The following is an 11621-nucleotide window of genomic DNA, read 5'->3' as shown; positions in this document are numbered from 1 at the left end:
CTCTCATTTGGGTGGGGAACCCTGGTTGCTCAGAAGCATTCCGGGATGAACCTTGACTGCACCACAGTTGATACACCCAGCTACACCCGTTCAGCCATCTCTCACCAAAATGACTAGGAGGAAGAATGCCCAACAGAATAAATATATAGAGGATGGACCTTCTGCAACAGAGTTAACTGTTATCAACATAGACAATATTTTGGAAAGAGAATTCAGGTTAACAATTACCCAAGCAATAGCTAGGTTGGAGAAAGCCATGGGTGACCAAACAGAATTAATTAGGGCCAAACTGAAAACGACCAGAGATCATGTTTTCAATATTAGGGAAGAGCTGAAAGCTACCAGGGATGAGCTTCACAATTCTCTCAATGAGTTCCAATCTAATCTAAATTCTCTCAACGCTAGAGTAACTGAGTCAGAAGATAGAATTGGTGATCTGGAGGACAAACAGATAGAGAGAAAGGATCAGGAGGAAGCCTGGAACAAACAGCTTAGAAGCCACGGAAACAGAATCAGGAAAATAAATGATACCATGAAACGTTCCAACGTCAGAATTATTGGAATCCCTGAAAGGGAGGAGAAAGAAAGAAGTCTAGAAATATATAGGAACAAGTTCTTCATGAAAATTTTCCAAATCTTGTGAATGGAACCAGCGTTCATGTACTAGAGGCCAAAAGGTTTCCCCCCAAGATTACAGATTCTTGAAAGTCCTCGAGACACCTAATAGTAAGAATGAAGAATTATAATTGTAGGCAAAACCTCTTGAAAGCAGCTAGGACAAAGAAGATCCTTACGTACAGAGAAAAGCCCATCAGAATAACGTCAGACCTGTCCACAGAGACCTGGCAAGCCAGAAAGGGCTGGCAAGATATATTCAGGGCACTGAATGAGAAGAACATGCAGTCAAGAATACTTTATCCAGCAAGACTGACATTCAAAATGGATGGAGAGATAAAGAGTTTCCAGGACCGGTAAGGCTTAAAAGACTATGCAACCACCAAGCCGATACTGCAAGAAATATTCAGGGGGCTTCTTTAAAGGAGGAAAAAGCACAAGAATAGCATTGAACAGAAATATAGAGACAATCTACAGAAAGACTTCAAAGGTAACACAATGTCAATAAAAACGTATCTATCCATAATCACCCTCAATGTGAATGGCTTAAATGCGCCCATAAAACGGCACAGGGTTGCAGACTGGATAAAACGATAGGACCCATCCATATGTTGTCTACAAGAGACCCATTTTGAACCTAAAGATACACCCAGACTGAAAATGAAGGGATGGAGAAGCATCTTTCATGCCAATGGGCCTCAAAAGAAGGCTGGGGTAGCGATTCTCCTATCAGACAAATTAGATTTTAAACTAAAGACTGTCATCAAGAGATACATAAGGACACTACATCATTCTTAAAGGGACTATCCACCAAGATGATCTAACAATTGTAAATATCTATGCCCCCAATATGGGAGCAGCCAATTACATAAGAAAACTGTTAATCAGGATAAAGAGTCATATTGATATGAATACACTAATCATTGGAGATCTTAACATGCCTAACTCAGAAATAGATCATCAAAGCAGAAAATCAATCTCACAAACTGAGGGTTGCTGGGGGGAGGGGGTTTGGGAGAAGGGGGTGGGATTATGGACATTGGGGAGGGTATGTGCTTTGGTGAGTGCTGTGAAGTGTGTAAACCTGGTGATTCACAGACGTGTACCCCTGGGGATAAAAATATATGTTTATAAAAATAAAAAATTAAAAAAAAAAAGAAAATCAATAAAGAAACGAGAGCATTGAATAACACATTGGACCAGATGGACCTCATAGATATATACAGAACATTCCACCCTAAAACAATAGAATACTCATTCTTCACAAGTGCACATGGAATCTTCTCAAGAATAGACTACACACTGGGTCACAAATCAGGACTCAACCAATACCAAAAGACTGAGATTATTCCCTGCACATTCTCAGATCACAGTGCTTTGAAACTGGAGCTCAATCACAAGGAAAAGTTCAGAAGGAACTCAAACACCTGGAAGCTAAAGACCACCTTGCTTAAGAATGCTTGGATCAACCAGGAGATCAAGGAAGAACTGAAACAATTCATAGAAAGCAATGACAATGAAGACACTTCAATCAAAAACCTATGGGATACAGCAAAGGCGGTCATAAGGGGGAAATACATATCCATCCAAGCCTCCGTCAAAAAAATTGAAAAATCCAGAACACAGCAGCTGTCTCTACACCTTAAAGAACTGGAGAATCACATACTAATCAAACCAACTCCACACATAAGAAGGGAAATAATCAAGAGTAGAACTGAGATAAATGAGGTAGAAACCAGAGGTACAGTAGAACATATCAGTGAAACTAGAAGCTGTTTTTTTTTTTTGAGAGAATCAATAAGATTGATAAACCATTGGTGACATTAATCCAAAAGAAAAGAGAGAAATCTCAAATACATAAAATTTTGAATGAAAAGGGAGAGATTGCAACGAACACCAAGGAAGTAGAAACAATCATCAGAAGTTATTATCAACAATTATATGCCAATAAGCTAAGCAACCTAGATGAAATGGATGCATTCCTGGAAAACTATAAACTCCCACAATTGAACCAGGAAAAAATTGACAACCTGAATAGACCAATATCTAGTAACAAGATTGAAGTGGTGATCAAAAACCTCCCAAGAAGAAAGAGCCCAGGACCTGATGGATTCCCTGGGGAATTCTACCAAACTTTCAAAGAAGAAATAACACCTATTCTCCTGAAGCTTTTTCAAAAAATTGAAACAGAAGGAAAACTCCCTAACTCTTTCTATGAAGCCAGCAATACCCTGATCCCCAAACCAGGCAAAGACCCTATCAAAAAGGAGAATTTCAGACCAATATCACTGATGACTGGATGCTAAGATTCTCAAAGATCCTAGCAAACAGGATCCTACAGAACATTAAAAAGATTATCCACTGTGACCAGGTGGAATTCATCCCTGGGCTACAAGGATGGTTCAACATTCGCAAATCAATCAATGTGATAGAACAAATCATTATGAGAAGGAAAAAGAACCACATGGTCCTCTCAATTGATGCAGAAAAAGCATTTGACAAAATCCAGCATCCGTTCCTGATTAAAACACTTCAAAGTATAGGGATAGAGGGAACATTCCTGAACCTCATCAAATCTATCTATGAAAGACCCGCAGCAAATATCATCCTCAATGGGAAAAAGCTTGCGTCCTTCCTGTTGAGATCAGGAACATGACAAGGATGCCCACTCTCACCACCCTTGTTCAACATAGTATTAGAAGTCCTAGCAACAGCAATCAGACAACAAAGAGAAATAAAAGTTATCCAAATTGGTAATAAAGAAGTCAAACTCTCTCTTTGCAGATGACATGATTCTTTATATGGAAAACACAAAAGACTCCCCTCCCAAACTACTAGAACTTATACAACAATTCAGCAATGTGGCAGGATACAAAGACAATGTACAGAAATCAGTGGCTTTCTTATACACTAACAATGAAAATACAGAAAGGGAAATTAGAGAATCGATTCCATTTACTATAGCACCAAGAACCATAAGATACCTGGGACTAAACCTAACCAAAGAGGTAAAGGATCTGTACTCGAGGAACTACAGAACACTCATGAAAGAAATTGAAGAAGACACAAAAAGATGGAAGACCTTTCCATGCTCTTGGATCGGAAGAATAAACATTGTTAAAATGTCTATACTGCCTAGAACAATCTATACTTTTAATGCTATTCCAATCAAAATTACACCGGTATTCTTCAAAGAGCTGGAGCAAATAATCCTAAAATTTGTATGGAATCAGAAGAGGACCCCGAATTGCTAATAAAATGTTGAAAAAAAATAAATTTGGGGGCATCACGTTACCTGATTTCAAGCTTTACTACAAAGCTGTGATCACCAAGACAGCATGGTACTGCCATAAAAACAGACACATAGACCAGTGGAACAGAATAGAGTGCCCAGATATGGACCCTCAACTCTATGGGCAAATAATCTTCAACAAAACAGGAAAAAAATATACAGTGGAAAAAAAGATAGTCTCTTCAATAAATGGTGCTGGGAAAACTGGACAGCTATATGGAGAAGAATGAAACTCGACCATTCTCTTACACTGTACACAAAGATACACTTAAAATGGATAAAAGACCTCAATGTGAGACAGGAATCCATCAGAATCCTAGAGGAGAGCATAGGCAGTAATCTCTTCGATATCAGCCACAGCAACTTCTTTCAAGATATGTCTCCAAAGGCAAAGGAAACAAAAGCGAAGATAAACTTTTGGGACTTCATCAAAATCAAAAGCTTCTTCACAGCAAAGGTAACAGTCAACAAAACAAAGAGGCAACCCATGGAATAGGAGAAGATATTTGCAAATGACAGTACAGACAAAAGGTTGATATCCAGGATCTATAATGAACTCCTCAAACTCAACACACACAAAACAGGCAATCATATAAAAAAATGGGCAGAAGATATGGACATACACTTCTCCAATGAAGACATACAAATGGCTATCAGACACATGAAAAAATGTTCGTCATCACTAGCCATCAGGGAGATTCAAATTAAAACTACATTGAGATATCACCTTACACCAGTTAGAATGGCCAAAATTAGCAAGACAGGAAACAACATGTGTTGGAGGGGATGTGGAGAAAGGGGAACCCTCTTCCACTATTGGTGGGAATGCAAGGTGGTGCAGCCTCTTTGGAGAACAGTGTGGAGATTCCTCAAGAAATTAAAAAATAGAACTTCCCTATGACCCTACAATTGCACTCCTGGGTATTTACCCCCAAAGATACAGATGTAGTGAAAAGAAGGGCCATCTGTACCCCAATATTTATAGCAATAATGGCCATGGTCGCCAAACTGTGGAAAGAACCAAGATGCCCTTCAATGAACAAATGGATAAGGAAGTTGTGGTCCATATACAATATGGAGTATTATGCCTCCATCAGAAAGGATGAATACCCAACTTTTGTAGCAACATGGACGGGACTGGAAGAGATTATGCTGAGTGAAATAAGTGAATCAGAGAGAGTCAATTACCATATGGTTTCACTTATTTGTGGAGCATAACAAATAGCATGGAGGACATGGAGAGTTAGGAAGGGGAAGTGAGTTGGGGGAAATTGGAAGGGAAGGTGAACCATGAGAGACTATAGACTCTGAAAGACAATCTGAGGGTTTTGAAGAGGCGGGGGGTTGGAGGTTGGGGGAACCAGGTGGTGGGTATCATGGAGGGCATCGATTGCATGGAACACTGGGTGTGGTGCAAAAATAATGAATACTGTTATGCTGAAAATCAAAAATAAATAAAATAATATGGAAAGATTCCCCTAACACAGAAATAAATAAATGATACCTTGAATTTCTTCCAAGAATCACTTTCATTGTTATAATATAAATGAATCTAAGCAAAGTCTGGGTTCAATTATTTCTACACAGAACAATAACTGACAAAATTTATAAATATTATATGTTGCAATCAACTTCTTCTGAAGTCCTGTTCATATTGATTCTTTTCCACCACTTCCTATGATTCAAAAAATATTCTATATGGTATGTAAAGTGATAAATCCTTTCCAGGAAAATTTTCTGTTTACTTTGCCCAGAACCATCAGAGAAATCCATATCTATGGCATCTGTAGCGTTATGAAATGTATTTTTAAAAGTATAAGACTTGAAAGTCAGAATTATGCCTTAATTCATGGCCTGCAGAATAGTGGTGTTAAGAGTCATGAAAACAACATTAACCATATTGTACATTTCCATAAGAGCTCTGGAATGGTCCGGTGCATTATCAATGAACAACAATATTTTGAAAGGAATCTTTTACTGAGCAGTAAGTCTCAACAGTGAGCTTAAAATCTTTAATAAACCATCTTATAAACAGAATTGATGCCATCCAGGCTCTGTTATTCCGTTTGTAGTATTCCAGAAGAGTAGATTTAGCATAATTCTTAGACCTAGGTCTTTCAAAATGGTCAGAGAACATTGGCTTCAATTTAGAATCACTAGATGCCTTAGCCTTAACAAAAGAGTTAGCCTAGACTTTGAAGCTTTGAAGCCAGGCATTGGCTATTCACTAGCAGTGTATGAAGGTTTCAAATTTTATACATCATCACTTGTTATTCTGTACAGTAGCACTTGTTTTTTTTAATGATATTTATAACCAAGATATATGTACACACACACACACACACACACACACACACACACACACACACAAGCAGACACCCAAACAAATACATATTATAACTGTCTTACTGGCTGTAAAGTGGTATTTCTTACTGGCTGTAAAGTGGTAGTAATGTTCTTGGACATCTTTTCATGTGCTTTTTTTCCTGTTTGTATATCTTTCTTAAGTCCCTTGTCTATGTTTTGTTGAGTGTTTGTTCTTTTTTATTGTTCAGTTATAGGAGTTATTTTAAGTGATTTTAACCAGGATAGTGCAACATTGTACCAAGAAATTAACAAAATTTCATGGGGAGTTAGAGAGGAGAAGGGAGTTGGGGGAAATTGGAAGGGGAGGTGAACCATGAGAGACTATGGACTCTGAAAAACAATCTGAGGGTTTTGAAGGGGTGGGGGGTGGGAGGTTGGGGTACTAGGTGGTGGGTATTATAAAGGGCACGAATTGCATGGAGCACTGGGTGTGGTGAAAAATAATGAATACTGTTATGCTGAAAATAAAAAATAAATTTAAAAAAAAAAAAAAACAAAAGAAAAGAAAACAAACAAACAAACAAACAAACAGAAAAAAAAAAAAAATTTTAAAGAAATTAAAGAAGTCCTAAATAAACAATAACAAACTATGTATGTATTGGAGAGTAGACCAGACATTGAATTAGATGGTAATAGTTCCCAAACTAATCCACAGATTCAAAATAATTGTTATTAAATTTTCAGCTGCTTTTTTTACGTAAGTGAACAATTCGATCCTAAAATTCATATGGAATTGCAAGTGACCCTGAATAGCCAAAACAATAGTGAAAAAGGAAGAAAGTTGAAAGAGCTATATTTTCCAATTTTATAACTTATTATAAAAGTACAGTGATAGAGAGAGTGTGGTACTGGCATTGCAACTGACCGATAGCACAAAGGAATAAAAGTGAGAGTCCTATAATAGCCTATACATTTATGATCAATTGATTTTTAACAAGTGTCCCAAGATTATTGAATGGGGAAATGATAGCCTTTTCAGCAAATCATGCTGTGATAACTATTTTCATTCAAATGTAACTTTAATCTTTACCTGAAACTGTATGGAAACATTAATTCATAGAAACCAAAGACCAAATTGTCATACAAAAGTAGCGATTTCTTAGAATAAATGGTAGGTGTACCTCCTTGCAACTTTGGATTAAGCAATGGTGTTTTAAATATACCAAAAGCACATGCAACAAAATAAAAACTAAAAAAAAAAAAAAATTGACTTCATCAAAATTAAAAGTTCTGTAACCAAAGGAAACTGTAAGGAAAATGAAAAGACAACACAAAAAATGAGGAAAATATTCTCAAACAATATCTAATAAAGGTCTAATAGTTTTTAAAGAGCTTACTGGAAAGTTTTGGGGGCTTGAATATCATATATGAACTTATTCCCTTGTGGTTACCTTAGAAAAGAAGATGCTTAGCAGTGTTGGCTTAAAATACTAAAATAAATCAGAACACAAACATGAACTTAGATTGTTTTCTTCTCAGAGTCACATGGATAGGAGTTACAGAATTAAATACCTTGATGATTTTTGCACTCGTAATTCACAGGTAGCATAATATACCCAATATGGAACTCTATGTATTTCATGGATTTCTTTGTAGGTACTTTTTTTTTTTTTAATCTGACCAGATACCAGTAATACTGCCTTCTTTAAAAATATTGAATATATAAGGGAGTATGTGCAGGAATAGGTAGAATGAAGGTTTAAGGAAGCTACATTTTAGTTTTTTTTGTTTGTTTGTTTGAATATTTTATTTATTTATTTGACAGATAGAGATCACAAGTAGGCAGAGAGGCAGGTAGAGAGAGGAGGGGAGGAAGCAGGCTCCCTGCTGAGCAGAGAGCCCAATGCTGGGCTTGATCCCAGGACCCTGAGGTCATGACCTGAGCCAAAGGCAGAGGCTTTAACCCACTGAGCCACCCAGGCACCCCTACATTTTAGTTTTGAAAATCTTTTTCCATTTATCCCATGTAGCCAAATGTTCAACCATTCTTCTCAGTTTGTTTTCTTAATATCTATGGAAGCATTTCCCAGAGCTTCAAATTCATTGACACTATTGCAATTCAATTCTCAAGTAACTCATTTAGTTTGAAGTATTAGCCATTTAACTTGTCTTCCTGACTCTAACACTCAAAAACCCATCCTCAATAAATTTAACATAATAATCTTAATAAAATAAAAATCTGCTCACATAAGCTTTTATATCAAAAAAGAAAACTCTCATAGGAATCACCGACAACAGAATCACCTGTAGTCCATGTTTCTATACTTTACTCCAGCTAAGTTAAAAAGACATTTTAGGGGGGCACCTCAGTGGCTCACATGGTCAAGCATCTGCCTTCAGCTTAGGTCATAATCTCCTGGTCCTGGCATCTGGCCCAATGTCCTGCTCAGAAGTGAGTTTGTTTTTCCCTTTCCCTTTGCTTTATGCTCATTTTCTTTCTCTCTCTTTCTCTCTGTCAAATGAATTAATAAAATCTTAAAAAAAAAGACATTTTTAAAGATGAGAATATTGTCTTTGCTATTAAATAAGCCAACCAGGTGTGTGATTGTTACTCACTCCAAATTTTCAGGTCTACTGACATACCAGATAAAGTTCTGTTACATTTTAGAACATATGAGCTATTTATGACTTGAAGCCTACCTTCTTTTCTTGCTTTGTTGAAAACATTTGTATGGCATTTGAAGAACTTCCTAGAGTTCCAATAGTAGTGCATATTATTATATTGATGTCTGTATACTTATTTAAAATTTTTATAATGAATATCTATTTAAAATCATGTTTTTGAGGTGGTCAGAACCATGTTTTGTAGAGTGAAAGAAATTTCACATTTGTGTTGGTAACTCAAGTGAATACTCATACTTTAGCACAGGACTGTTAATCATAGAGTAGGAAGAAAAAGATGAATTGTGGTGACAGGGATGGTTAAATATTATGAGGTATAAATATTAGATGGACAATTTGAAGAATAGATTAAGTAAGCTTATAAAATGAGTCAAAATTTTTATTTACCTTTTAGCTAAGATTTTAAAATTTCCTCTTCATTTTTTGAAAAAAGAGAAAATCTTTTGGAGTATATCCTTGAAGGCTTCTTTCACTTGCTGGTTTCTGAGAGCATAAATGAAAGGGTTTAATAAAGGGGCAACTGAGGTGTAAATAACAGTTACACCTTTGGATAAAGTCACCCTTTCCTTTGCTGTTGGTTTTATGTAATTAAAGATACAGCTACCATAAGTAAGGGAGACTACAATCATATGAGAAGAACATGTAGAAAAAGCCTTTGTTCTTTTCTGAGCAGAAGGGAGTTTTAGAATGGTCTTGATAATGTATGTGTAGGAAAGAATTACTAAAGGCAATGTGATCAAAAGTATTCCAATAGCTACAGCAAATGAAATCAATTCCAGTAAATGAGTGTCAGTACAGGAAAGCTGCAGCACAGGGGAAGTGTCACACATGAAATGATCAATTACTTTGGAAGCACAGAAATCCAGTGTCAATCCCAAGGCCACTGGTGGAAATGTAACCAGAAAGCCAATTGTCCATGAGCTGAATAGAAGTTGGTAACACACTTTGTTGTTCATAATGATGGGGTAATGGAGGGGTTTGCAGATTGCTACATATCGGTCAAAACACATGACAGCCAGTAGGTAAAATTCTGTAATTTCTAACAAGATGAAAAAGAATAACTGAGATACACAACTACTGTAAGAAATTATTTTGTTTTTAGTCATGATGCTTATCAGGTATCTGGGAATACAGACTGTTGTCAATGAAGCTTCCAAGAAGGAGAAATTTCGGAGGAAAAAATACATGGGAGTCTTGAGGCGGGGATCTAATAAGGTAAGAAGGATGATGGTTAAGTTCCCAATCACGCTCAACACATAGTTTAGGAGGAAAAATATAAAAATCACAATTTGCCATTGTGGGTCATCAGTCAATCCTAGGAGAATGAACTTGATCTCTCTTGACTGATTCCTCATTTCTGATTTGAATATTATGAAGATAGATATAGGAAAACAACCCAGAAGTGGAAATAAGAGGAGTTTTTAAGAAGGTACAGACAGAAAAAAAAAAAAAAAAGCAAAAAACCAAAAGCAGTAGTTGGAAATGTAAATAAATTTTAAAAAATGATCTGATTTTACAAGAGAGTTGATACTTAAAACTATAGCATAGCTCAACCTAGGAACCTCTAACAGATGATTCCATTTAAACCTTAGCTATGGTAACAAACTACTTAATTTTTTCTTCTTCCTATTGGAACTTAAAAGATAACTTAAATTTTAGCTGATCATTTCCAAATGAGCTGATTTCTGTTTCAGTGTTTTAAATAGAACATAAGCTTGACTTTAAATTTATTTTCTATGTATATCTTTAAAATTATTGAAAAACTTCTGGTAACATTTAGAAAATTAATACCAATGTTTATATGTAATATTCTTCAAAAATTCTTAGCTCATTAAAACACTTAAAAATTTGTAATATGTAGAAATAATCACAGTTACATATTTTCTCTATGGTTGAAATATTCTGAAATATATTATTATTTTGTTTTAGTGCAGTACTTCTGCATTGTTCCTTTATTTCATTTCACTTAATTATTGTTTTTCTTTGGTTTCAAATGCATCAGTCTTCTCATATCAGTTGCATTTAATCATGAAGCTTTGAATATTGTATCTACATAAAAACAGAAAAGTAAATGACAGTTCAGAAGTCAGTAGACTACCTGACTTTACTGGTGAGAATGTTTTCATTTATGATCTAGATATTTATTGCAAATTTTAAGGGACTTACCATATCTCAAAAACATTCATATAATTTTCCCCTTATAGGAATATGGTAGAAACAGTGGTCAAAAATAAACGATGACTATTCTCTCTCAAGAAGGTTCCTAAAAACATATGCATTCTCAAAATTATATGTATCTGTTAATTATGTTCATTTCCACTGCTACTTATTAAAATGACAGAATCCAAATATTACATATAATTAGAATCCTCTTTCAGGCTAGGTAAGATTCATTTTCTGTCTTCTTTTCTTCTATATTAAAATAAAGCTGAATGTCTCCATAAAAATTCTAAATGGAAATGTAATGCTATAAATGAAAAGATGTTTTGGCAAATCCCTCATGTGAAAGGAATCCAAATTTTGTAACAAAGAATTCTTGTTTCATATTAAGCACTAACAAAAGGCAGAGTTTTATCATTTTTCTCAAAAGACACACAAGGGATTAATTAAAAAAAAGAAGAAGAAGAAGAAGAAAAGAAAAATAAATGACCTCTGGAGACTCATGTCAGGAATATCAGTTATGTAAGAAAACAACAACAACAACAACAACCAAAACAAACAAAAA

At 35.5% G+C, this 11621-nt stretch overlaps 1 protein-coding gene across 1 annotated transcript; it reads right to left on the bottom strand.

Moving 5' to 3' along the window:
* Positions 1-9312: 9312 nt before the first annotated feature.
* On the bottom strand, positions 9313-10251 carry LOC309869885 (olfactory receptor 6C6-like; the record flags this gene model as incomplete). Its single annotated transcript, XM_082741659.1, has 1 exon — positions 9313-10251. The coding sequence occupies one exon, from the start codon at positions 10249-10251 to the stop codon at positions 9313-9315; it is 939 nt and encodes a 312-aa protein (XP_082597785.1).
* Positions 10252-11621: the final 1370 nt, after the last annotated feature.

This window comes from Mustela nivalis (genome assembly GCF_964662115.1).
Source record: "Mustela nivalis genome assembly, chromosome: 7".
NCBI lineage: Eukaryota > Metazoa > Chordata > Mammalia > Carnivora > Mustelidae > Mustela > Mustela nivalis.
Note: the sequence above shows the minus strand (reverse complement) of the source record. Positions and strands in the feature narration are given on the sequence as shown.